The sequence below is a fragment of the Embiotoca jacksoni genome, unplaced genomic scaffold, assembly GCF_022577435.1.
Source record: "Embiotoca jacksoni isolate LCO1_2020_lvr unplaced genomic scaffold, fEmbJac1.0.p SCAF_29, whole genome shotgun sequence".
Taxonomy (NCBI): domain Eukaryota; kingdom Metazoa; phylum Chordata; class Actinopteri; family Embiotocidae; genus Embiotoca; species Embiotoca jacksoni.
In genome coordinates this window covers 4,900,086-4,927,862 of record NW_027185380.1, presented here as the reverse complement: position 1 = coordinate 4,927,862, position 27,777 = coordinate 4,900,086, and the positions used below count along the sequence as shown (strand labels likewise).

The 27,777-nt window shown below is 43.8% G+C and overlaps 3 protein-coding genes across 5 annotated transcripts in view; 2 read left to right on the top strand and 1 right to left on the bottom strand.

Annotated features, from left to right (window-relative positions):
* Positions 1-1,881, bottom strand: part of mdn1 (midasin AAA ATPase 1) — a 74,401-nt gene extending 72,520 nt beyond the window's left edge. Inside the window, 3 exon segments of the mRNA XM_069161529.1 lie at positions 63-287; positions 1,151-1,377; positions 1,639-1,881. Of these exon segments, the coding sequence (XP_069017630.1) occupies positions 63-287; positions 1,151-1,377; positions 1,639-1,734 (548 nt within the window). The 5' untranslated portion in view covers positions 1,735-1,881.
* Positions 1,882-2,036: 155 nt separating this feature from the next.
* Positions 2,037-15,641, top strand: casp8ap2 (caspase 8 associated protein 2). 3 transcript variants are annotated; one of them, XM_069161741.1, is made up of 10 exons: positions 2,037-2,176; positions 3,701-3,773; positions 4,175-4,249; positions 4,340-4,440; positions 5,408-5,482; positions 6,006-6,121; positions 6,509-9,699; positions 9,970-12,709; positions 14,399-14,498; positions 14,589-15,641. In XM_069161741.1, the coding sequence occupies exons 2-10, from the start codon at positions 3,740-3,742 to the stop codon at positions 14,649-14,651; spliced, it is 6,495 nt and encodes a 2,164-aa protein (XP_069017842.1). In that variant the 5' UTR covers positions 2,037-2,176; positions 3,701-3,739; the 3' UTR covers positions 14,652-15,641. The 3 variants fall into 3 exon arrangements, with proteins under 3 accessions (XP_069017842.1, XP_069017840.1, XP_069017841.1); XM_069161739.1 differs by having other exon boundaries at positions 2,037-2,373; XM_069161740.1 differs by lacking the exon at positions 2,037-2,176 and having other exon boundaries at positions 2,403-3,773.
* Positions 15,642-18,698: 3,057 nt separating this feature from the next.
* On the top strand, positions 18,699-22,432 carry gja10b (gap junction protein alpha 10 b). The gene is made up of 3 exons (XM_069161683.1): positions 18,699-18,851; positions 18,929-20,347; positions 22,345-22,432. The coding sequence occupies exons 2-3, from the start codon at positions 18,947-18,949 to the stop codon at positions 22,381-22,383; spliced, it is 1,440 nt and encodes a 479-aa protein (XP_069017784.1). The 5' UTR covers positions 18,699-18,851; positions 18,929-18,946; the 3' UTR covers positions 22,384-22,432.
* The last annotated feature ends 5,345 nt before the right edge of the window (positions 22,433-27,777 follow it).

Sequence of the window (27,777 nt, the reverse complement as noted above, 5' to 3'; positions counted from 1 at the left end):
GCGACATTCAACCCGCAGACGCTGAAGACACTCTCCGGGTGTAAAGTGAGGCGGCGACGTACCCTCGCACCATGACATCACTGGTGAGCAGCTGGGACACGCAGGGGCTCCAGTCCCACAGCATCCGATACTTGGCACAATCGCTGTGGAGGAAGCGGAGTGTGGCGGCCATGAGGTCTCTGAGCTTCATCCTCTTCGGACCGTACTGAACCGCCGACGACTCCTCGCTGGTGAAGAAGAGCCTCTGAAACACCGGCGGGGTGTCGCTGAAGTACCTTGCAGCAAACCTGGTAGAGACAGAAGAAATGATGATTTACTGCATCGGAGTCTGTCGGAGCCACACAGGATGAAACGATGTCGACCGAGTCAGACGTCAAACTCTCTGACTTTCACTGACTAAAATCTGAAACTATAATGAAAAGAAAAACAGGCTGACCTGCTGATCAGATCAGAAACAGACATTATTTAATTCCCATCAATTGCGATCTCTAAAGTTTTTAAAACCAACTGCACAATCATGATCACACACACACAACTCGGCCTGCAACAAAAGCGGCAGATTAAATGCTCATATTTTAATGGCGTGTTGTCAAATCTTTCTAAAGACACCTGTTGGTTGATTCATGTGTTAAAGTCGGTCTGTAACGGTGGTGAACTGTGAACCGGACATCTGTCACTCTGCGCCATAAACAAACATGGTGAACAGAAGTTTATGCAGCCGGCACATGACGGGAATGTTTCACTGTTATTCTGTCTGAAAAAAAGACTTGTTTTTTTTATTTATTTTTTTTTTATAAATGGCAAATAAAATAGAAATATGCAAATATAATTCCAGGACTCCTGACTTTACCTGCCTGGAAAAGAGTTTTTAAAATTCCCTGATCCGTGGGAACCCTGAGAGTAAGTGAACACATGTTTTGTTCTTTGTCCTTTGGTACCAAACCGGAGAACCTTACTGTGATATCCAAAGTCTGCATGAAGTCGCTGAACTCAGCTGCTGGTCATCAACAAATACTTCCACCTAGCAGCAACCATCCATGACGTCACACACTGGTTGTTTCTCTCTGCAGGGTTTAAAAGGGGCTCCAAACATGAACCCTAAAAGTCAGCACCACGCATGAAGAAGGAGACACGTGAAGAGTCCACTTACGCCTGAGCATCGGGACTGACGCCGAGCAGCTTGCTGAGGGCCACGCACAGGCGCTCGTGGAGGTCGTGGTTGATTCGGCCCCCGGCTTTGACCTTCTCCGCGTTCCTCTCCAACAGGTCCAGGGTCAGGGGTCGCAGGTGTCGCACAACCAGCAGAGTGGAGTCCTTCTCCAGCAGCAGCTGAGCCAAACAGTCCAGGATGCACTGCCTGTCCTGCTGGCTCCATATCTGAGGACACACGGACACCGATGGGCACTGATGGATCTCTTCTCCAAAATATTTACATCCTACTGGTTTAACAGGCCAGCACAGTAATTGTAATGCCGTAATAAATGCTAAAAACATGTGAACATCACAGTGATCACTCACACGTGAAGGTAAGGATGCAGCATGCTGCGTTCAGGGTCCGTTCAGAACCACAACGTTAACAAACAACAACTGTAAACACATCTATTTGTTCCGTACAGGACGTAAGTGAACATTTCTCACCTGCTTTGAGAGATACGGGCTCAATCGGTCGTGACTCTTGTCAACATGTCTGGATATGGTGCCCAGTGATGACAGGCTCAACTCCAAATTCTCCATCCTATCATTTGCGCTCGTGAGGGAGAGATTTAGAGCGAAAACAAGCCAGCGCGCTCTGTGAACAAGGCTCTAAAAAAAAATGATTGATATTACAGAATAACCGTGCGATTCATCACACCGCTCAAAGCACGTTCCCCCTCACTGGTGTTAAAATCCTGTCCACATGTGAGCGAAGCAAAAGTGCTTCCGGGTCGAGATTTACTCTCCCCGCCCCTCACCTCGCTCTCTCTCTCTCTCGCTCTCGCTCTCTCTCTTCACGTCGCGCGGTGATGACGCACGCGAACAGCGCCACTGGTAGAATCCTCCTGTCACAGGGAGTGAAACAACTTTGGTGCTCGCGAGCTCTCTAATATGCTGCTTTTTTACTGATTCCCGTTGTTTCAGCGGGGGACCGGAGACCGCGAGCTGCCGGAGAGGCCTTTGAGTTTCCGTCATCTTTAAGGTTTGAGTCCTGTTTTCAGGGTTTTTTTTTGTTTTTGTTTTTTTTAAAACCTGTGAGCTGTAAGGAGACACTTAACCCCGGTAACAGACCGCGGGAAAAAAAAAATGTCGTTACTTCCTGTGCAAAGAAGTCTTGGCGCGACATCACGGTTGTAAACAAGAGAACAATACTGCAGCGAGTAAGTCAACGTTTTCACGGTGAGCCTGCTGTAATATACTTTTCATTAACGTGTCCTAACACATGTTGAGCTCACGTTAGCGTCCGTAATGTAACGACGGTTACATTACGCAGCCAGCGTTACATGAGTCAACATTTTCTTTATTAACAGCAATTATTCATATTAAAAATAGAAAGAAAGGATCATTAATGCGTTTTTTTTTGTTTTTTTTACTGAATTATAAACACCTGGTGACCGCGACACGAATATGTGTTTTAGCATGTAAAGCTTTGGTCAAACGTTTTTTATATGTTTATATACGTTGTGTTATTCGGGTTCAGACTTCTTCTTTTAACACCCGATTCAAGTGCAAATTTCCGGAGAGCTTCGAGGTCACGTGAGTTTAACAACAGCAGCTGACTATACTGACTATATTAGCTGAAGTCACAATGTAAATGAGTCAAATATCACATTCAAACTGCAGACAAAAAGAGTTTTTAAGCCAAGAGGATTTACTCTACATGAAACTGTCCTCCCAGTTTGGACTTCTTTGGTCTTTGTTTGGACATTAGTGGACATCAGGGTCCAGTGAGACCACCATGTTCACCACACTAACATACTGTGATCAGACACAGTTCCTTTTCCACAAACATTTGTGGAGTTTACTACAGCCTGTTTACCTTCTGTCATGGCGTTTATAATTGCTGATATGAATTATGACATGATGTATATCACTCTGAAGGACCAATGAGAACTTTTTTGTGATTCAGAAAAGAAAAAAAAACAGACATAAATATCTATTTTAGATATATATACTTTATTGATCCTGCTAGGGGATTTATTTTTTTTCGTTACAGCAGCACGGAAGAAACGGCAAAAACAACAAATATTACAGAATAAAAATACAGGCAGTAAAGGTATAAATATAACAAAATTTAAAAAAAATGCACAGTCATATACAAATAAAATAGAATAAGATTAAAAAAAAAAAAAAATTAAAACAGTGCAACAGTGTTAATGATGTAGGATGCGACATTTTTTTGATAAATGCACTCTGATACACTGATAATGTCATTAAAACATTGCTGTTAATTGATCGATAACATTTCCCACCGTAAACTAATCCAACCAGAAATAAGAGGGTATAAAGAAAGAAGGGAAAACTTCAAATCCAGTTTGTAAGGCAGGCTTTCTGTTAAACGTGTGTAGTCTCTGAGATAGTACTCTGTATATATGTATGGGAAATCTGTGGATTGTGCCCTGAGGTTGGTTTATCATCTTTAGTATTAATTAAATGTATTCCTGATTAACGGTGGTCTTACCTCAGATCATAACTATCTCCTTTCTTTTGGCGTTTTTTTGGTCAGGTAATTCTTAGTGAACAAGCCACAAAGATATTTGAAAGGATGGAGATCACTGACTCCAATAATGCCTCCGCTCGTAAGTATACATCTGTTGTTTTTTTTACATTGGCTGTTATATTTAGATTTTCTTAGTGGTATTTGTGTATTATCAGGAATTCTGGTTTGTACTAAGACTATATTATACCAAATAATACCATGGTTACCAACCTGGGGTCCATGACAACAAGGCTTTGTCTGCTTTCGTTGTTTAAATTAGATTTGTACTTGTTAAATGTAATCATTGTAACCCACTTACTGCATAATCAGCTTTTCACACATTTCACACGTGTTTTAGATTAAAAAAAAAAAATTGCTTCAAATTTGTTTGAATTTTGGCCATAATTTTGATTAAAGACTGATGTTTTTAAAAAAAAAGGGTTGATTGTTGCCCAATGTAACTGCTGACATATGTAAATAATACATGTATGATATCCACAGTGTTGGTACCTGATGTCAATGAAGACTCAGTGGACATCTACGACGGCCTGGATGTTAGTTTTAACAGCAATACAGGTAAAATTATTATTATGGAAAATAGTCGAACACTTCTGAGGCTGACTTCATAATCGTGATAACAACTTTTTGTTTGTTTGTTTTTTACAGTGCAGTCATCTCTGACTGGCTCTCAGCTAAAGGAGTCAATGGATCTGTATGAAGAGATCATGACCGAGGAGCAGCAGAGCAGAGAGTCGTCGTACACAGAGGTGAGACTCAATGTCCTTCATACGACCTTCCTCCCATATCAGCTGTTGGAAAACTTTTATTTTGAAAGTCAGGCGTGGGGCACTGATCAGCACACTGTTGTTTTTTGCCTGAGTCAGCAGCTTTCTTTCCAGCTTAGATTTATTTTTATTTTTTTCAGCTGTGCCTGTGGGTTATTGTAAAGGTTTTAGACCTCGTTGATGAGGGATTTTCTCCTTAAACTGTTCTAATATTTAAAGGTCAGTTCCTGTTCATCCCATAAATACATGCTTTTAAGGATGAGGCAAGCACTTTGCCATACAGGAGCGCTGCTAAATGAATGAAATCAATTTCTAAAGCGGTTTATGATAAATATTAATGTTTGCCTTTATTCTTTTTATATTCTTTTACAATTATCAGTCAATTCGTTTATCAGTATAGATTTTTTCTGTTGTACCCGAACGTCAAAAAAAAAAAAGACCAAAATTTGGTCCATAAAATGTCCCCCTACAATTTCACATTATTCAAGCTGTCACTGCCTCGTTCCTTCTGGCAGAGGACAGTGTCTTTTTAATTTGTATTTAGTCAGGTGATCCTGCATATTTGGTGTTGTTTTATTCTTTATTAGGATTTTTTTTATGGTATTTTTTAGTACGAGTCCTCTCAGTCAACACCTGAATAAGAGGCTTCACTTTGTAAATCTTGTGTTGCGTGGTCTTGTAATATTGTGTGGTTCAGTAGTGATGTGTGCGAAGCTGCAGCTGCAGGTAAATGATGTGAAATGATCTCCGTGATCGGTGTGTTGGAATTGTTACAATAGAACTCAACCGTTTCTCATTATTCTGCATCACGCTAAGATTTGGGTGTGAAAGCAGTATAACATATCTCAGTACTGTGATGGAGGCTGAGTAGAAATCACTGTGCTCTGATGAAACGCTGCAGTCGACTGACCGACTCTCACAGTCCGTCTGTTTCTTTGTGTACTTCCAGTTAAAGTCCAGATTCCAAGCAGCACAAAACCAAATTAAAGAGCTGCGCAGGAGACTGGAGCAGATGGAGATACAGGTTTGTTTGTTTTTAATTCTTTTTCAGCAGTTAAGAAATGGTGCATTAATGCTGAAATATTATGAAGCTTCATTGAGAATAAGTTGTACATTTTTTAACTGATACTACAACTTTATTCAACCAGCTTTTATTTTCCACATTGTTTAAATGTGTCTTCAGCTGAACTGTGGTTCTCACTCTGACTTCAACCTGATGATGTAATCACTCTAAAATCTTGTGGTGGATCAGAAAATCTGAAATATGTAGAGAAAAAGAGCAGATGAAGTTCACGGCTTTATCTGATCTCATTTGAAGAATTTGTAATTGGCTGCACAGTAAATACGAATACTGCAGTAACTATGGAAACGCTCAGATCCTCGTTAACAGATTTCTGGATATTTCATCATACCTCGACAACACTACACCTGCTCCATCACGCTGCCCACTCGGTTCACTGCTCGTTTGTTTGTTTGATTAATTGCTTGTTTGTTTGTGGTTTCCTTTTGAAATGGTTCTCATCTCTTGTTTCTCGCTTCGTTAACAGAACACGGGGCTGAGCACTGAGAACTTCTGTCTCAAGAAGAACATCTCTGCTCTTTTACGAACGGCTCGACAAGAGGTGATGAGAAAAGATGCTGAGATTCAGAGGCTGAATCAAAGGTACGTCTGTTGTTTTGTACCAGTGACTGACTACTATTATATTATCTGTTTTATGATGACATATTGTTCTTGAGGTTAAGGACTGAGAAGTGTTGCTTTTGACCCTCAGGAAACACACATTGTTTAGCTACTGTAGCTACATTAAGCTAAAATGGCAGGTATCATAATAAAGTATAAACACCAAACGTTCTGACCTTAAATATAGGTAGTTGCTTTTTGAATATATATAATGTTCGTTAATGAGTTGCTCCAAGATTTCTGGTGAGATTTTATCAGTTTTTATGGCTACTGAACTACTGTGGTCTATAGACAGAAGTTTGCTTCTATCAAATGGATCTGTGTTTAATCAGATTGATTAATCAGTTGTTAAATCTTTGGTTTCCACAGGTCAGAGAAAGGTCGCCATCATTACCCGTCTCACCTAAATAACCTGCGGGCTCCAAATTCCTCCAGTCGCACCGCCACAAGTAGGCCACTTCCTCCTCCTCCTCCACCATCCAATCCTCTGCCTCCTCCTCCTCCTCCAACCGGTCCACCTCCACCCCCTCCACCTTCACCTCCCAGGCGGGGCCAGGAGAATCCACCACAGCCTATCAAGAAAGAAAGAGACAGTTCGCCCAGAGCTTTGAAAACATCTTCTCATAGTCCTTCGAAAACAGACTGTGAAGTAGGAGACAAAAAGACGGAGTCAGAAAAACACAGGTCCAAACACAGAGAGGACAAATATCAAAGCCAAAAACTACTCGAATCAACAAATAGGAGACACAGAAGTAGTTCTGATCCCAACAGGGATCATGGCCCTGAGAAAATCAGGTCTTCTAGGGCAGAAGACTCGGGACGAAGGTCGGACTCCAGGTCATGTAAAAGTAAGAACTACCTCAGTGTTGAGGGGCAGCGCCGATCAGGAGCTAAAACCTCTTCACCAGAGATTTCACTCAGAACAGCTGTTTCTAACGACAAGAAAGGGAGCAGTCGAGAGTGGAGACGGGATAAAGCCAACATGTCAGCATCAGACTCTGAGCATGGTACGGCTCACAGCTCGAACAGAAGCTACAGCCGAGAGCCCAGAAAATCCAAGACTAGTGACGGACGTAGCCGAAGTTCTGACTCAAAGGAGCGGAAAAAGTCTTCTTCAAGTCAACAGGCTGAGCGTCACACTGATTCAAACTCCAAACAGAGGGAAGAGGACCGACCAAAAGATCATCAGGGGAAGGGGGACAGACAACGTGACGGTGAAACCAACCGGCAACGTGATGGTGAAACCAACCGGCAACGTGACGGTGAAACCAACCGGCAACGTGACGGTGAAACCACCCGGCAACGTGACGGTGAAACCACCCGGCAACGTGACAGTGAAACCACCCGGCAACGTGACGGTGAAACCACCCGACAACGTGACAGTGAAACCAACCGACAACGTGACGGTGAAACCAACCGGCAACGTGACGGTGAAACCACCCGGCAACGTGACGGTGAAACCAACAGACAACGTGACGGTGAAACCAACAGACAACGTGACGGTGAAACCAACCGGCAACGTGACGGTGAAACCAACCGGCAACGTGACGGTGAAACCAACCGACAACGTGACGGTGAAACCAACCGACAGCGTGACGGTGAAACCAACAGACAACGTGACGGTGAAACCAACACACGTGACGGTGAAACCAACAGACGTGACGGTGAAACCATCCGACAACGTGACGGTGAAACCAACAGACAGCGTGACAGTGAAACCAACAGACAGCGTGACGGTGAAACCAACCGACCGCGTGACGGTGAAACCAACCAACCGCGTGACGGTGAAACCAACAGACGTGACGGTGAAACCAACAAACAACGTGACGGTGAAACCAACAAACAACGTGACGGTGAAACCAACAGACAACGTGACGGTGAAACCAACAGACGTGACGGTGAAACCAAAAGACAACGTGACGGTGAAACCAACCGACCACGTGACGGTGAAACCAACCGACCACGTGACGGTGAAACCAACAGACCACGTGACGGTGAAACCAACCGACCACGTGACGGTGAAACCAACAGACGTGACGGTGAAACCAACCGATCACGTGACGGTGAAACCAACAGACAACGTGACGGTGAAACCATCAGGAAGCACAAGAGTGACATTGCGTCAGAGACCAGCAGAGAACGGGAGAAACAGAAATCCAGAAAGTCCAATCACGTTACAGTGGATGTGCAAAGTAAGAAAAGACAGGAAAGGACACACGAAGGCTTCAAAAGATCATCTGAAGAACCAAGTGTGGGTGCGAAAAGCTCCGTGGAAGAAAATAGTCCAAACAGGAAACTGTGCTTCATGGAAACGTTGAATTTAACCCTCTCACCAATCAAGAAGCCCGTGTTACGCATCGATGGCGACCAGAAGGACAAAGATGTCGAAATCGGGTCAGAGGAGGAGAATTCACAGCCCGACTTCTACGATATGTGCGTCATTGATGAAGTCAACACCAGTGAGTTTGAAGCAGAGTTGGGATATGTTGCGGAACGATCTCCAGGTAACCTCGAAGCTTTACGTCCTGACAAAAGACTTGTGAAAGATGTTCAGGAAGCTCCTGCAGGTGAAGATCCAGTTCAAACTACCTCAGCTCAGTCCCAAGCAGGAAATCAGACGACGGCGCGTCTTAAACCAAAACCAGCAGAGACTAGTTCTCTCAAAGCAGTGGACATTTCAAAAGATCACGAGGACAAAACCAAAGTGATCTCCGACAGCCTGGTAGCTGAATGTGGACCACCGGAGGGACCAGTTCCCAGCAGCACATCTGGGAGCAGTTCTGAAAAATCCACTGGTAAAGACCTACAAACAGCTGACCCTGGAAGTAATACTGATCTACCTGCTGCTGTTACAGAACCAGCCGTGCTCCATTCAAGTGTAGAACCTCCTAAAGCGTCAGTAAAGAAGAGTGTAGCGCTGGATTTACCCGCAGGGGATGCTGTTTCATCACACCAAAGGGAAACGAGTACGACTAAAGACACGACTTACGAGACCAGTCCCAAAAGTTGGCATCGTCCTCCCACTGTCCTACCTCAGGTCTGTCAGCAAGGACGATGTCCTCCTGATTCACCGCGGTCCATTTATGAGAAAGATGGTTCTGATAGGCGAGATGGTCCTCAAGATGCAGATGCTGTTTCCAGTACAATCAGCCTGGAGTCTCTTCCTCAAGAAGGGCTGAGTTTAACGGAGGCCATTTACGTGTTAACGCAGACGACTGACGATGACAGCAGCCTCCCAGCGGAGCCCAGCTCCTCCAGCAGCTGTATCGGAGTCCCCCGAGTTAGCAGCACCACAGAGGAGAGGATACTGCCGGAGAGATACAGGGACCTCACTGTAACACCAAAGAACGTCTTCAGTCCTGGGAAGAGACAGAGGAAGGACATCAAGCTGTCCAGCTCTGCACCATTACTCCACGATGAGGACTCCATGATGCACACACTGAGCAACCTGAAGAGCATCCCGGACGCCATCAGCCCTCTGAGGAGTCCGGTACGGATCGCCAAGAGAAGTCTGCTCCATGTGCACGGCAAGCCTGGTCATGTCAAGAGCCTTCAGAAAGGTAAAGTTGGCCTGATAATGACGTCACGGAATATTAAATCTCACATGCATGCAGAAGATGGGATTACCAGGCCGATTATCTTGTGATCACAACTTTTACTTTTCTCTGAAGGACCAAGAAATGGTGTCCAAATGTCAATAAATGAGGGCTGTATAACATCCACATGTTTCTGTTCTCGGACTGACCGTTCTCTCTCTCTCTCTCTCTCTCTCTCTCTCTCTCTCTCTCTCTCTCTCTCTCTCTCTCTCTCTCTCTCTCTTTCATGTGCAGAATTTTCCAGTCCACCTGTTGATGGCAGCTCAAAGAAGTTGGATGTGAATAAAGAGAACAAATATCCAGGTTCTCCTGCAAACCGTGACACAGTAAACCTTGTTGATAAGGTGTCCGACCTGCCTTCAAGCCTCTCCGACACAGACCTGGAGGAAGGGGAGATTTTAAGCGAGAGCGATGAGACGGCTGCCGATTCCCCCGTTCCTGCAACCAAGAGGGCAAAGCTAGCACAGCCAGTCAGAAATAAAGCAAGTCCTCGATTTATATTAAAGAGGAAATCTGAAGAAAAGAGCGCTGCATCAAAAGAAATGAATGAAACGGCAGGTGTGTCGACACGAAGCCCGAAGAGTCGTTTTAAGACGGTTTGCCCGGCAGCGAGTAAAGCTTCTTTCTCCACCATTGAAGAAATAATGGAGACGTTCAAGTTGGTTCGCACCAAGATCCGAAAAAAGTACATGAAGCTTCATAAAACCTTCCCTAAGAAGAGCTTCTACGGAGTGATGGAAAATTTTCAGGAGTCTTTTATAGAGTTTGTGGATGGTGCTAACTTTGGTCCGATATGCGGTCAGGCAGCCGAGCTGAAGTCCAATCTCAAGAAACTGATCGTGTCTGTTTTTGGCAAAATATCAAATAACGGTATCGTGAAGCGCATTTTTGAACAGCAAGCGGTCGATCTGAAGCAGAAGTTGTGGGACTTTGTAGACGCCCAAGTCGAATACTTGTTCAAGGACGTTCACACGATACTTCAGAGTCTCTGCAAACCAACAAGAGCTCCGGTCAAGGACAGGAGGTCCGGTAGAGAGGAGAAAGTAGCTCAACAGACTTCTCCAAAGAAGCCACAGTGTGAACAGAAGGAAGCAGCGTCTGTTCCCACCACCGGGACCAAGTCTTGTGCCGTGATTCCTTACAGAACCGGCCTCGGAAGCCGAGGTAAAGACATCAGAATCCCACACACGGACAAAGATCCACCAAACTGCCCAAATATAAATACCGTGGTCGAGCTCCTTCCTCCTAAAAACCTCCCTTCGGCTCCAGAGAAAACCAACGTGTCTTCTTTGGTGGTGTCTCAACACGGCTCTGTGCTCGACAAGACGGACTTTGAGCTCCTCACAGAGCAGCAGGCCTCCAGTCTCACGTTCAACCTGGTCAGAGACTCTCAGATGGGAGAAATCTTCAAGTGTCTCCTGCAAGGATCCGACTTGTTAGAAAACAACGGCATCAGCGGAGAGAACACGGCGTGGTCCGTCGGGACGCCGAGGAAGGATGGGGAGAGGTTCATCAGCATCACCACGCCATCCAAGTTCGACTCCCCGTCCAAGCTGTTCTCGCCACAAAAATTCGACACTCCCTCCAAACTTATCGCTACCTGGTCGAGCATTTCGCCTCATAAGATGTCCTCCCCACGCCGCAAAGATCCCATCGCCCTGAACCCGGCTTTATTTGATGAGAGCTGCCTGTTAGAGGTTCCTTCAGACAGCCGAGGCCTGCAGGCTTCACACACCTCGTACTCCATCCTGGCCGAAGACCTGGCGGTGTCCCTCACCATCCCGTCGCCCCTCAAGTCCGACAGCCACCTCAGCTTCCTGCAGCCGTCCAGCATGAGCATGACCATCATGTCCACCCCGGACAGCGTCATCAGCGCGCACATAAGCGAGGACGCGCTGATGGACGGGGAGGACGCCTCGGAGCAAGACATCCACCTGGTCCTCGACACCGACAACTCCAGCTGCGGCTCCTGCAGCAGCGTCTCCTCGGAGACGCTCGCCACGCCTTTCGTGTTCAAGCCCGACGTGCCCATGCAGGCGCTGGTGATGGAGCGGTCCAACGATCATTTCATCGTCAAGATCCGGCAGGCGAGCGTGGACGCGGACGTCACTCTGACTGCTAATGAGAGCTTCAGTCGAACACTAACGGAAGAAGAGCCGCAACAGGCAGAAGACGACGAGGCGTCTCTGGAAGGTGGAGCTGGTTTTACTCAGAAAGATACCGACCCCTGCGGGGATGGACCTTCAGAGAACCTTCTCTCTCACCTGGTTGAAAGACGCACGATCTGCCAAGCCGACACTGGATCAGATACCCGTCTCCCCCTCAACGAGAGCCCGGCAATAAACGACCCGTCCCACCAAACAGAAGACATGTCAACGCAACAAAGTACCTTCAAGGACGGTTTTTCGAAGGAGGATCTGAAAACTGAAGCTGCTCCTTCAGACATCGGTTTGAATGGTCATCATAAAACCGTCGTCACTGATGAGAGTCAGACGCGTCTCAAACGAGAAGACACGTCTTGGAAAAGTCCTTCGAAAGCTCTTTCACGCGAGTCACGGAGCTTGAAGAGTCCCAGTAAGCCCAACAAGTCGGGTACTAGTCGGCGCCGCGCCGCCGTGAGCTCCGATACGGAGCAGCAGAGCCGATCATCAGGGTCACGTGGGTCCGACTCGGAGAGAGGTGAGATGGACGTGTCCGAGTCGGAGAGGAGTCTCGCCACAGCCGAGGACATAGGCAGCTCACCGGAGAAACGGCAGGCGGACAGCGACAGAGGCAGGAAACGCAAGAAGCAACAAGAGAAACCAAAAGCGAAGAGGTCCAGGAAGAAGGAGGAGGAAGGCGGCGGAGAGATGGCGGCGGGTTCCAAGAGGGACGACGAGGCGTCCATGTCCTCGTCTGCGTCTCTGTCGCCGAGCAGTCTGTCCGCCAAGAACGTGGTCAAGAAGAAGGGCGAGGTGGTGATGGCGTGGAGCAGGTCAGTGTTTGAACAGAAGATTTAAGGCTCTCGACCAAAATACATACGTGACAGTTTTGGTTGTGGTTGAAGTCAGAGATGTAAAACTTCTTTAATGCTCACAAAAGGTTTATTTCTCTCAAACTTGTTAAATCAGTGTTCGTGAGCACAGGTGTGCCTTGGACAGGTCACAACCAAAGACAGCTCTAACATGGGACATTTATCTGGATTTATTTTACATCCTTAGGCATAATTTCACGTATGGATGCAGATGTGCATTTCCGTGGCTCTTTTGGCAGTGCAACACATTTCCTTGTGGTAGTGTTGACCAGGTTAGGTTAGGTTAGGTTAGGTAGGTAGTTACTTTATTAATCCCCGAGGGGACATTTTTTCGCTACAGCAGCATACAGAAGCAATAAGATAATAATAGAATAATAGAAAAGCAATAAAATAGCAGTAAAAATATAAAATGCACAGTATATAAACTATATACAGTACAGTATATATCTATATATATTATATACAAACAACCAAGAAACACAGTCAACAGTGTTATTGTTGTGTGATGGATTTTGCCAGAGGTGAGTTATTGTACAGTCTTATTGCGGTCGGCAGGAATTATCTCCTGTATCTGTCCTTGTGACAGCGGAGCTGGAGGAATCTTTTGGAGAACGTCCTCCTCTGTCCCTGCAGCAGGTGGTGGAGAGGGTGGTCAGGATTATCCAATATGGATAATAGTTTGTTGGTTGTGGCCCGTGGAGGGCCGCTCCACTCCTTACGGCCGTGTGAAGGTGATGAATATTGGCAGACACTGGGACGCAGTTTCAAGTTTGCAGGTCATACAAGAATCGAGGTGTTTTCATCTTCCAGTTTCCTGGTTCCATCCGAGGTTTCTTCCTGTTAGAGTTTTTTTTTTTCCTCCTAGCTTACGTAGGAATTGTTGAATACAACAGTGAGTCCTCTATAGTGCTGTAAAGTTCTGCTGTAAGGACTTTACTGTATTAAGTGGCCTGAAATAACCTGCGTTGTGATTTGGTCATGTATACATAAAGTTGAATTCAATTCAATTGAATTCCAGGAGTTCAGTACAGATGCTTCAACACGAGGTGATGGAGTTGGATGAATGCCTCAAGATCTCAACAACAAAATGCATGTTTACTTCTGGACAACGAGCACCCGGTTCACCACCAGTTGTTGTTGCAGTAACTTAATGTAAATGAGAAGTTAGACACCAAATTCCTGGTGTGACTCCATCAGAGGAACCGTTCCATGGACAACTGGTGGTGTCGGGTCGGTGGTACCAGGTCAGGTTGGTGGTACCAGGTCGGGGTCGGTGGTACCAGGTCGGGGTTGGTGGTCCCAGGTCGGGGTCGGTGCTCGTGAGCTCGTCATCTTCTTCATGTACTTAATAAACTTCCGGTAGATTTTGGAAACCAAGAGATCTCTCTACAGCAGCTGAATTAGTTTATATGCTTGGTTGATGAAGATGATGGTTTCACCTTCGATCAGAAGCAGAACGTTTCACTCAGTGTGTGTCCCTCAACGTGACTTCCTGTCCTCCACTGATCTACTACTTCTACTGATGATTATTTCCATTATCTCTTGACGCTTTGCCGTTGGCTGTAGAGATTGAGACAAGACTGTGGACATCAGAAGTGTGTTTCCATGTTGAGGATGTGGAGCTCATCATGTTTGTGCTGCTGCTTCCAGAGATGAAGATCGAGCTATTCTGATCGACCTGAAGACTAAAGGTGCGTCACGGGAGACGTTCTCCGCGCTGTCAGAGACACTCCAGAAGCCCTCGGAGCAGGTGAGAGAACCTCTTTTCCTACTTTTTATTGTAGTTTATGACTTCAGGTTGTGCAGCAGGAGCGTGAAGTGACCGTCGGCCGTTTCCCAGATCGCTCACAGGTTCCACCAGCTGATGAAGCTCTTTAAGAAGAAGGAGAAGATGGACACCTGATTCTTCTGACCGTGAGTGCAGCCATACTTCCCGTGATGTGGTGCAGGAAGACGTGACCGCAGGGAGGAGGAGTCGTGATGTGTTCCTGCGGACCTCGGGCTGCTGTTGTCCAACATCTGGAGACATGCATCGACCAATCAGCGACCAGAAATCGGGACTGCAGTTTGAGCCAAGCTTCGGAGATCTGCTCACCATTGTGGATCCTGAACTGCACCTACAGACAGATCGGTGTGAATGGTGAAACATAAACTTGATATAAACACAGGTTATGTTTTAAATGCACTTTTTTGTTGTTTTTAGCAGAGTGCAATCACTACAGCACCGGGTCCGGAGCCTCGGTGCATCCTCTGCTCACACAAATATCGGAAGGTCAGTCCTAAATTTGAGTCTTCTCACCAGTTGGAGAAAACTTCCTTCAGAATGAGATCATTTCCATTTCCAAACGAAATAAAACTCAATTGAACCCAAAACCAAGAAGTGTCAGACTGATCGTTTTGGTCTGTTTATTCCGAGTGTGATTTTATTTTACTGGATGTGTTTGTGTGAGTGTTCGATAAGTTTGAAGGTTGTTAAAATGTCCACGTGAAGGACAGTACATTAGAATCTGTTAATACGAATGAATCCTTGAAGCCTAAATGATGTTTAGTTTGACTCTTATTACTTACAAACAGTATTGAGGGCAATGTTGTGAATATTATACATAATTCTTTACTGAAAATAAAGCTTTATTTATTCACTGTGGTGTCAACATTTAGTCATTTGTAGCATCCATACAAACCTATTACATTTCTGTAGAATAGTTTAGGAGGAATGCATCAGCTGATTTTAATCAGGCGACGAGTTATTCCTCAAAGTTCAGAGCTGCTGTTCTCTGAACATCGTGCTGCTGCACACACAGTCTCTGAACTTCCTGGTCCACTCGGCTTCATTTTTTTATTTTGGTCCATTTTGGTGATGTTTATGCAACTAGAATAAATGCTTCCAAAGGCGTGTTTTTTTTGTTTTTTTTCAGTGAAAGTTGAAAAAAACAAATTCAAGTTTAGTTCCTAAAATGGCTGAAATACACTGTGAACACAAAAGTACCTTCAAGACAAAATCCCTTTGTCTTCACATTAAATCAAATCATGAATTATATTTTAATATGCTTTCATTCTGTAGTCATGGCTTCAAAATCATAATTTGAATATTTTCCACCAGATCAAGCCATTTTAGGCCTCATTTACATGACTGATGTTGAATACCTTTGCACGTCTTAATAGAAGGTGACTTAACATTGAATTCCATTTCTATAAATTGAGAAACATATTTCACCAAAGTGAAAGTGAGTCTGAACATTTGTCTCCCTGCTGTGATGAGATTTAAAGTTCATGTACCAACATTCCCTCTGCAGTTCTCAGACTTTAGGAGGACACTGTGTCCCCTCGCTGGTAGCGGAGGACCACAGTCTATTCGTACCATCACACACTACATTCACCATGACACATATTTTCATAAAGTGGGCCACAAAGTACGGAAATTGAGGCCAGTGCCTCGGGGCGGTGCTCGTAACTCGTTCCCAGACGAGTCAGTGACACAAGAGGACAGAAACGAACAGCAGCCGGGAGGATTTATTGTTCCGCAGTCTGGACGGATGTTTCACTGTCAGACTAAATATACGGCTCGATATCGCTCAGCGCTGCGTGAGTCATTCAAATGTCAGGCGCAAAAAACAAATCACTTTTTCATCTTCAGTTCTTTTCTGATCATCGCTGTGCTTTGAAAGGAGACGGAGCTCTCGCTGACTTAAACAACACATCTGTTTCTTCAGATTCTGTTTCACGTGTTTTTCCTGATCTGTTCAGGGCATGAGTCTGCTGATCTGTTTTATTCCCGTTTTCCTGGCTGCTTTGTATATTTTAGTTCGGCTTTAACACAGATTCGTCTCCCAGGTCAGGTCATGATGGACGCTGAATAAGGCTGATAAAAAGCCACATCTGTTCAAACGCTTTTAAAAAAAAACTAAAAACAAACAAAATCTTAATTATTGTTTGTCGTCCCTGTGCCGTTCATTTTTTTCACCCTCAACCTGCCGAGGCGGAGAAACGACTCGGAGACGGATTCTGTCGGAGATTTCTTCCGATTGAAAGAGAATTCTTCCTTCCAGCTGTTGCTCGTGTTGCTCATTGTTGAATATCTGCATTTCTCTCTATAATATTGTGAGTTTCTGTTGTGAGGACCTTCGCTGTGTCTGGCTACGTTTGAGTTGAATTGAATTGAATCCCAGAAGTACTGCTCAATTGTCCAGAGTACCAAAGTCATTTGGGATGAGCTGCAGCCTTCTCCTCATGGATGGAAGGAGGACACCACAGCCCCACAGCCCTGCAGCTGCTTCCTCACATCACAGCTGTCGTCACGGGAACATGAAGCTGCTCGGAGATGGTCTTACAGCCTTTAACATGCTGAGAGATCATTTTCTCTTTGTGTGATATCTTTGTGCTGAATCGGTCCTCATGCCAGTTTCCACCAGCACGGTGTTGCTTCTTGAAACCTCATTTTTGATTCCCGATGAAACTTTCAGAAACATCTTCCGTCAGTACCTCAGTGCTGCTAGCTTCACTGAAGAAATATGAGCGAACTACATCCCGTCTAATCCTTCCAGCCGCTTGAATGGATCCTGTTGTATCTCCTGTCTTGTTTATATTCACAGTTCCTCTACAGTTGGTCTAAAACTCTGCCTTCTCTGACTTCTGTCAAATGCATGCATTAACCCATTCCTGCGAATACATTATTTCAGGAACAGCTTGAGGGAATATCTTCCAATTTATCACAAATGTTCTCTACATTTTGGAGGTCAAAGGTCAAGGTCACTGTGAGCTTAATATCTATATGGCTTAAGACAGATATACATGTAAACTACAACTTGAATGGCTAGCGGAGGCATAAAACCACTAGGCAGTAATTCTAGTTGAAGATTTACCAACAATAGAAGATGAGAATTTTTTTTTTTTTTTTTTTTTTTTTTTTTAATGTTTCAGAGTCTTATTTCAGTACTTTGCCGAATTTGACCAAAGTTACAGCTTCAAGCCTTCATGAAAAAGTCTCTACAAGCTCTGGACATGAAGAACTGAGCGGTTTCTCCGTGTCTTCCTGCAGGGCTCCATCCTGTGAACAGCTGCACTTATTTACTTACTGGGAATTTAGTTTTGGTGCAACGTAGACTTCTGAAACATGTGATGAAGGAGTGTAATTAGACACGACTGTTTGGTTTGTAAACCACTGCTTTAATCTTGAATACACTGTAATATAAACATACATCCAATTGTTTGACTGACTGTTTTGATCTGAGAAGTAACTGCCAGTACTCTAAAATGCAGTGCAGTAAAGGTTTGAAGGAATATAAAAGGGACAGTACTTCGGTAAACGTACGTTATTACTTCTATCCACATGTGACTGCAGGACTTTTGTCCCATTAGTTAGTCGGTGAGAAAACTGGAACACCAAAGTTCCAGTTTTTCCTCAAAGGTTTTGATTTCCTTCCAGCTGTTTGAGAAGAATGTTCCTTTTTCTTCTTTTACCAAAGAAAAATCTACAGAATGTTAAAATAAAAGCAGAGAAATGTACTCTTATTTTTATAACTTAAAAAATCTGTAATATTTCCAGAAAGAGAAAAGCTCATCTCAGTTTGTTGTTTTGTTCAAGAAGTGGAGTTGTTCTTCCAAACCAAACTGGAAATACAAATCCTTTTATCCATGTTTGGTTATTTCCTGTTTTTCTGTAATAGTTGGGACACAAAGTTGGTAAAACATTTGTCTAAAATATCAATGCATGCTGTAGAATATGAATTCCATGGAAAAGAAACCCTCAAACCATCGAAAAAGTTCCAGATCCAGGAAAAGGACGGTCCTGTCCTCATGCTTCTGGTAGTGAAGTGTACCAGTGTGTATTGTTGTATATTGACATCCCAGTTTGTGCTTTTTCCAGTGGAGCGTCCTCTCCAAAAGGAACAGGCTGAAAGTAACCTCAGGGCGTTACAGGGTCATGTGGTGGATCAATGCTTCAGAGTGGAGTCCTAGTTAGCAGCAGCAGCGACACAGTTCAGTGGGGTCTCGTCTGTCTCCTTGTCTAGCGACGGGAAATCAACCCTGATGTCCCCGTCGCTGAACCTGCTCTGTTGTCATGGCTGGATGTTAATGCACACGAGGAACGGACCCTAGAAAACACGTAAGTCACAGCGTTTTTATTGCATCTTTCCATTTGTAGGAAACACGACTCAAGTTTTTCTTCCTTCCCCCCGACAGCTGATAATGTGACAGAAGATGGGCGACTGGAACTTGTTAGGGAGTATTTTAGAAGAGGTCCACATCCACTCCACCATCGTGGGGAAGATCTGGCTCACCATCCTCTTCATTTTCCGGATGCTGGTGCTCGGGGTCGCGGCTGAGGACGTCTGGGACGATGAGCAGAGCGAGTTCGTCTGCAACACGGAGCAGCCGGGCTGCAAGAACGTGTGCTACGACCAGGCCTTCCCCATCTCCCTCATCCGCTACTGGGTCCTGCAGATCATCTTCGTGTCCTCCCCCTCGCTGGTCTACATGGGCCACGCCTTGTACCGTCTGAGGACCCTGGAGAAGGAACGGCACCGGAAGAAAGCCTTTCTGAAAGCTGAGCTGGAGGGGATGGACCCGATCCAGGAGGACCACCGGAGAATCGAGCGAGAGCTCCGGAAACTAGATGAGCAGAAGAGAGTGAGGAAAGCTCCGCTCAGGGGCTCCCTGCTGCGCACATACGTCTTCCATATCTTGACCAGATCGGTGGTGGAGGTGGGCTTCATCATCGGCCAGTGTGCTCTGTACGGCATCGGCCTGTCTCCGCTCTACCGATGTGAGAGGTTGCCTTGCCCGAACAGCGTCGACTGTTTTGTGTCGCGGCCGACGGAGAAGAACATTTTCATGGTTTTCATGCTGGTTATCGCCGGAGTTTCTTTGTTCCTCAACCTCCTGGAGATTTTCCATCTGGGCGTGAGGAAGATCAAACTGAGCTTGTACGGATACAAATACGGAGACGAGGACAGCGTGTGCCGGTCGAAGAAGAACTCCATGGTGCAGCAGGTGTGCGTGCTCACCAACTCGTCTCCGCAGAGGTTGATGCAGCTCACGCAGATGACCTGCTCCGTTCTGTCCGACGCCACTCGGGGGGAGACGCTGCCGTCGGCCCCTCAGAATCCCGAGGGCTCCAACATCCCCCATCAGAGACCCCCGCAGTCGTATCTACCGAGCCACGCTGACCCCCCGGGCCTGCAGCAGCTGGGGGCCGCGGAGCGCCGCAGCACCGTGGACACCAGGAAGACCTCGTACAGCAGCGACGAGTCGAACGGACCTCGCGGCTCGGGGGCGCCGCGGAGCGCAGGACCTCGACCCGCGCTGACGACCAGCCACATGGAGATCCCAGCAGCCCTCAGGAACCCCCCGAGGAAGCAGAGCAGAGTGAGCATCTGCAAGGAGCTCAGCGACATGAGCGACTCCCCGGAGAGCGACCACTACCCCACCGCCAGGAAGTGCAGCTTCATGTCCCGAGGACTGTCGGAGGGCATGCTGGCCAGTCTGTCTGACAGCCGGGACTCTCAGAGCGGGACCGACATGGAGGCCCAGCACCTGAACCAGGGGGAGAGTCCGGCGGTGACCCCCCCGCCGCCATCCGGCGGCAGGAGGATGTCCATGGTGAGCCAATGTTTTCTACTCCGCTGTTTGATGAGTTTAATATGATAAACTAATAAAGATTAACCGCAGTGTGTCTGAGGGCTCCTCATGTTCAGTAACATTTATTCACATAGCTGAGCTCAACCCAAATCAGCTGAATCAGCTTCTTTTCCGTGAACAATAACAAACAAACTGATACTCAGCACACATTTTGCATCACAGCAGCATGTGTTTTTTTTATGTCTCAATTGATGAAGCTCAAATCTTTCATAGAAAACAAAACAATATTAAAAGTTACTCGTCCTAATTTTCTGTCTATCCACATTTCACTATCACATCACTTCCCTTCACATTCGCTCCTGCTATTCACTATTATGTTATGCATTCACTCTGTCCTTTCTTTCAGTTTGAAAAGTCGCAGCGTTCAGCCAGCCGAACCGCGGGGTAACTTTGATCTCTCTCGCACTCTTTATAGCTCCGCCCCCTCGGTTGCAGTCAAGCTGAAAATGTTGTATTAATGTTATTAACCCAATTTCTGAGAAGACGTTTGTTTCCAGCTCATTGTGAGAGTCTCTGCTGTGTTTGTGTCCTCCGATCTCTGTGTTTCACTGTGGGCGGAGCTCCACCTCTGCTGCACTGACACTGATCATTTTTTTCAGACAGATTAAAAAAATAAATAAATACAAAATACTGAAATGGGTCGGCAAATATATCTGGGCGGCCCGCCTAAGCAGGTCTATGAGTGGGTTTCTGGGACTGAGCTGACAGGCAGGAAGGAGTCACAGGAGTTTGCGCAGAAAAAATAGGTTTCATAAGGAAGAAAATGATTTACAAAAACTTGTAACTAAAGTTCTGGGCCCATAAAAGAGGTCAACTAAACACAACTCAACTCACTGGGGAACATATATACCGGCTGATCAGACCATTAGGAAACAAAAAAGGGAACACACAAACACCAAACCACCAACTGAACTACAACTAACAGAAACTGGATTCATCCTGGAACGACAGACTTATTTAAATATTATCCAAATATACCAAAAACTAAAACACTCTACCAAAAAAAACTAAAATAATCTAATCTAAGAAATACATTCCCCCCCCATGATGTGGCAGAGTTTGGTAGAGTCTGATTGGCCACTTCCTGCATTTAAGAGCTTCACTTCCTGGAGCTCATCTTTTACTCAAACCTTGCAAGTTGGCAAACAACATGGGCGAGTTCACGCTCCAGAACCTCTTCCTACAACTTCTAAAATAGATTTGTCTTGTTGTGAATCCTCGATCTTAACTGGGCTCAAGGCACCCTATATTTTAAAAAAAGGGATTTTAGTCAGCTGCTCACCTCAGAAAGAGGGGAGCAGGATCGACGACATCACACCTGCTTTAGAAACCAATTCTGGTCCGAAAGGCAACTTACAAAAGTTGGACATTCGTGCATCGCACAAACACTGATGTCGGAGTGATTTTAGAAAATCTGAAATGAGAAAATATAAAAATACTAAAAGATGTAAACATATTTATAGAGTTTGTATTTTATACGTTATTGTAAGAATTTCAAATCATTAGTTATTGTCAGAACTGCAACAGCAGAGCCGGCCGATAAATACTAATATCCGTCACTGAGTGAGTGGCTGAATGAATAAGTGAGAGATAAAGTGGCACCATTGGTTGGCTGAATGATTGACGCGGGACTGACTGATGAAGTCATGATTGGTCGCCCAAATGCAGTGATTGTTTCAAATTAAAAGCCCTTATTTCAAATTAAAAGCCTCTAACATTTCATACATGGTCCAGCTGTATAGTTCGTGTCTCAGCTTGGAACCGTTGACTTATGTTGGGATTTGGTTCTTTATAAATAAATTTGAATTAGAAAATAATGGAATATCAGGCACACATTTTACCACTGCAGTTGGAAAAATAAAACAGGCTTTCTAGTTACTGTTCAGCTAAATGTACCGCGTCTGTGATGGGATTGATAACTATAACTAATAATTGTCCACACTTTTTGTCTTTTTCAGAGCATGATCCTGGAGCTGTCTTCAATCATGAAAAAGTGAACTGAATATTAAAATGTTGGGACCAAGATAGAGCCATGAGGGAGTCGTAAAGGATCCTGATCACAAAGTGAAGCTCACTGTGTCTTTGTGTGTTCATACAGTTTGTATTGTGTTCAGTTCTGTTAACACACTATTTCAAATACAAAACTTAATGATTTGTACTTTAAAAATAATATCTTCACTATCTGATGATTTTTAAAGTATCCGATTTCCAGCTACTTGCTGTTACATTTTTTGAGGGAAGTTTTGGAAACAAAAAAATGAATATGAATTTGAAATGTATATCTTTGGCTCAAAGCACGTGTGACTGCTCATCAAATGAGACTGAAAGCCTTTTGCAAAGATATTTGACAGAAGTTTGTAATTAAATATTGTGGAGTTGGCGACCAAAAAAAGATGAAAGACTTATCCAAAACAATGTTTATGGTTTTGTCCATGATTTGTATATGATACATCTTGTATCTCTATGCTGTCCTTTTCTCTCTCTGCTCTCCTCTCACCCCAACCGGTCGAGGCAGATGCTCCGCCCACCTCTGAGTCTGGTTCTGTTAACAGATGCTCCGCCCACCTCTGAGCCTGGTTCTGTTGGAGGTTTCTTCCTGTTAAAGGGAGTTTTTCTTCCTTCTGTTGGAGTTTTTTCTCCCTTAAAGAGGAGTTTTTTTTCCCTCCAAGCTTATGTGGGAATTGTTGAATTGTTGTGTTTCTCTGTATAATATTGTAAAGTCTTGCGGAAAGGACTTTAATGTGTTAAGTGCCATGAAATAACCTGTGTTGTGATTTGGCGCTATATAAATAAAATTGAATGGAATTGAATTGAATTGAATACATCACCAGTTCCTCCTGTGTGTAAAACGTGATTATTTTCAGATGGACAGCCAGAAAACTCACAAGAAGGGACTTTGGTCATAGCAAGGTTATATATATATATATATATATATATATATATATATATATATATATATATATATATATAAAATATTATATACATACATTGATATCAAATCCATACTCACTGACTGAGTGCTTCACACTCTTTGCACTCTGTTGAGAAGAGGGAATACATTTCTTTCCATAATTTAGTCAGGTAGGCTGATATATATATAAAAAAAAATAAAAAAATAAATATATATATATATATATATACACACATATATATATGTATATGTATATGTATATATATTTATACCCTGAAAAACTTAAACTCATTCTGGCACCACTGTATTATATATTGTATATATTTATATACAGTCTATTGTTAAATCCCATCTCGTGATGTGGGACTGAGAGCAGACTTTCCGTTGCAGTGACTCACTGTACCACCTTGTGGTACAAAGTAGTATTACAACACAGGGCTAGCCGGCGCTAGCTGCTTAGCACGGTATCGTACAAATTGCCCCTTTAAAACGTAACAGGTTCTTGTTTGAGTAAAAACTTGCACAATGCAGCAAATGTGATATGCATGTTTCTTTATTTCATAAAGAGAAATGGTGTCTAGACAAAAAAGTCATTTGTATAACACTAGCAATTGAAATGAATGAAAATGGGGTTCGCACAATACAGTATTTACAATGGTTATTAAGTCATTTAATTAATTAGGGTCATGTAGCATTTAAAAATTAGGTAAGAACTCTTAGTAGAGAATAAGCAAATAACAGCTATTTCAAATTGACAATATTAACACAAAACAGTCATCTAGAAAAATTAGAGAAAAAAAACCAACAACTTGAACTACAGGCTTAAGAGCTATTACATTAAAAATGATGCACCAAAATCTACTAATACAATAATCCATATAATCTGTGTAAAAAGCATGTAGAAAAAACACCTGATGCAGTTTGCTGATACAGTCATTGACCAGTTATGAGAGGTATGAAGGATTTCACAGGTAGATAAGTGTGAGAAAGTCCGCACTGGTGACTTGGGGATGGGGGCTCAGTCCCCTGCATACACTCACTTCACTTGGATGTGAACTATGGCCTCTGCAAGTTCTAAGGCAAATATCGGAGGTGCACTTGTGTCTATGTAATGTTGACCCATCCCAAAACGTTGGATTAAAGACAAGGAGAAGAAACTCAGTCTTTGTCTCTGACACAACACCAAGAACCAGTTCAATTGAAACGAGTGATTTTAACATGGCAAAAAAAATAAAAAATTTGATAAAACATAACATGACACCTATTTGTAAACATATCCCATTTTTATAGTTTTCCTCAATGATCTCAGCCTGTGAATTCAACCAGGATACCAGTTTTTTTGTTTTGTTTTTGTTTTTCATGAAAAGGTGAGCGATCTGTGAGAAAGGCATGTTTTTTGTTTTTTTTGTTTTTTTTGTTCATATTCTTCTAGAACAACCTTTGGAGTTGCCAAAGCCAGTGTTTGTTTCCGGGAAGCAGCGGCGAAAAAGAGTTGAAGCAAAACGAGACAAACGTGAAGCAAAAAGGTCGACGCGTCGGCTTACAGCAACAACACGAGAATCGCTGAACAAAGACGTGTTTGAGCTGCACAGAACAACCTGGAGGAGTCCGCCAACTTTATCAACAATGGTTTTAAGGTGTTTTCAACAAAAAAAACCCGGCACTAATCAATAGTCAGAAAAACGATCAGATGAGCGATGAGAAACGAGCTGCTCGTACTGAACCGGCAGCTCCCGCCTCTGTTCCTCATCGCTTTCAGCACCTTTTAGCTTCTTGTTTTGGTTTCGCAAAAAAAAATAAAATCTGATGAACTGGTTGTGTTCAATGCAGAGGAGCAGCTGAAGACACTCGGTGTTCTCAGGAGATCAGAAACAGCTAAAAGAGAGTCAAAATATTGGACTTAACATTCATCAGGTGGACACACAGGTGTCTTTTTGTCCTAATCGTGGCCACTAAAAACCAATTAATGCTGCTTTAAATGAGTAAAAAGGAACCTTTTTCACTTCCTAACAAAGCAAGTCAAATAAATTAAAATTAAATTAAAAATAAACAGCGTATTCTGCTCGGCTGTGATACAGAGAGCAGGTTTTAAATGCTTGGCACCCTGAGACATTAAAGGGACGATTCACCCAATTGACAACAGAACATCTTCATCACTTCTGCTGGTATTTGTCCATGCAGATAATTTTGGTTTTCACATGTCAAGTGTTTTTGAGATTTCTGCCGTAAAAATTACAAGAGGAACTGGAATCTTGTTTAAAATAAAGTTTTTGTTGGAAGAAAAGAAAAAAACCTGCCTCCAAATAAAATAAAATTGATAAGATAAAAGATTTAAAAAAAAAAAAAAATTAAAAAAAAAAAAGTGCCAGGAAAGTTTTCTGTTTCTGAAAAAAATTAGCTGCTACGAAATCTTTTTTTTTTCTTCCAGAGATGTAAAATATATCAAAAGTAATTTCCTCCATTCGTTTTTAAAGTGTTGGCAGAAATTTCAAACATCCTCTGAGCAGGATGAAACGACACCGCGACCGTCTGAACGGGTCGAAGCCGTCTGAGCACAACGGGGAGTTTTTCATAAAATGAACCGCGTCAAACGAGAAGTGGAAACAAAAGCGTCTGTGATGTTAAACCGGAAGGTTTTAAGGTGAAATTAAGATGCTGAACTGATCGTGAATACTGAAGCTGAGGAGGTCCGTTGCTGTACTTTGAGCAAACAGGCTAAAAAAAAAAAAAATAAATAAAAAGTGTTAACATCTCTTCGTGTTGGCTCGTTGGGAATGGAACAACCTTTAGAAAGTCTGTGATCACTGTCGTCTGATTATTGAATTGGATTCTCTGTAATGAAACAGCGCGGCCTCCTCCGTCCAGATACGAGCGCTTTGAAATGAAACCAAACCGAGTTGCATAACGTTTGCGGAGGAGAAGCGTTGGCGAAGTCGATCGCTCCACTTTAGTTTCGGCTTCAATACTGCTCGGCTTCACCAAACATGTCGACGACAGCAGCCGATAAAAGGAGAATAAAAAGGGCTGAAGAAGCGCGAGCGGATGAAGCGTCGGCGACACGTTGGCGCTGCGCGCGCGTGTCCGTGGATTTGTGTGAATATGTGCGTCTGTTTGTGGCTGTGCGGGTCTGGAAACTCTACAGAATAGAGATCAGGCTTTTTAACAATTTAAAGACGGGTTCACGAAATACACTTAAGAGAGAGAGAGATCGTATTTTAAACTACATCTAAAATTTACATCAGGGAAAGTTTGTGGGGTGAAGTTAAAAAAAAAAGAAGAAAAAAAGTCATCCAAAATTTAAAGCCCCAATCCTGGATTTATTTAAAATATAACTTTTTTTGATTGTTTAAGAGTTCAATTTATAGATCCAAAGACCAGAGTGTAGGATTTAGAGGGATCTGTAGGCAGGGATGGGATTTCATATTCATAATTGTGTTTTTATTAGTAAATAATAACTTGAACCTAAGTGGATTTGGGAGCGTAGATTTAGCCCTTTATTTCTCCAAAGTGGGCGGGTCCTCTCTCACGGAGCCCTCCATGTTTCTACAGACCACCAGAACCTGGAACATCACCATGGATACCACTAAATCCTACACAGTGCTTTCGAAATCACATCAAAGGTAAATAAAACGCTGTCTGTTTCAAATCTCAATCCAAAATAACCCTGAAATTTACAGTACAATAACACAGACTACTGAAACTGTAGTCCTGTTTTAAAGTTGTTACTTCCTGTTTTTTTTTTTTTGTAGCGGGCTTTTTACAAATTACATTTCCCAGAAGCCCTAGAGTTTCTCAGGCGAACATCTCCGGCTCCACAGGAGAGGAAGTGATGCGAGTGGTTCACCGGCTGTCCGATCAATCAGACAGTTTGTTTTAGACAGAGAAATAAGAATTTAATAGACAGCGTTCGTGAAAATTAAGAGCGCCTCGTCCCGGTTTGAGAAGCGTCGGATCGGGGTTTCAAAGACCGAACAAAACTTTACATTGGAACTCAATTGAACTTTTTGAACCGGAGTTGCAGGTCGCCGCGGCGACCCGCCTCCAGCGAGGGTCGACATAACCCGGCTCCTTTACAACACAGACGTTTTAAGAAACGGCGTTTTAAAAATCCGACCGCTCCAGAAAGAACTCACAAGGCAGAAAAAAAAACCAAAACCAAAAAAAACAGAAGCTCGACCAACTAACTAGGCTGACAGCTAAAGGCAGCATGCGATGCACGTCACAAAGCGGGATGTTCAAACCAATGCACAGTCGGGCAAACATGTTACTATCTTATATGATTGTTACTCAATTATTTGGACAACACGTACACTGCTTTCACGTCAAATGAACTTTGAATTAGCTTATTCAATTCCTACAGAAATACAAGGAGAAGGTGTGAACACTCAGTAAAACCGTTAGCTTCCTTTTTGTGTTTCCAGATTGTTTGATTTTGCTCTTACAATCATATCAATAAGACCTTGTTGTTGTTGTTTTTTTT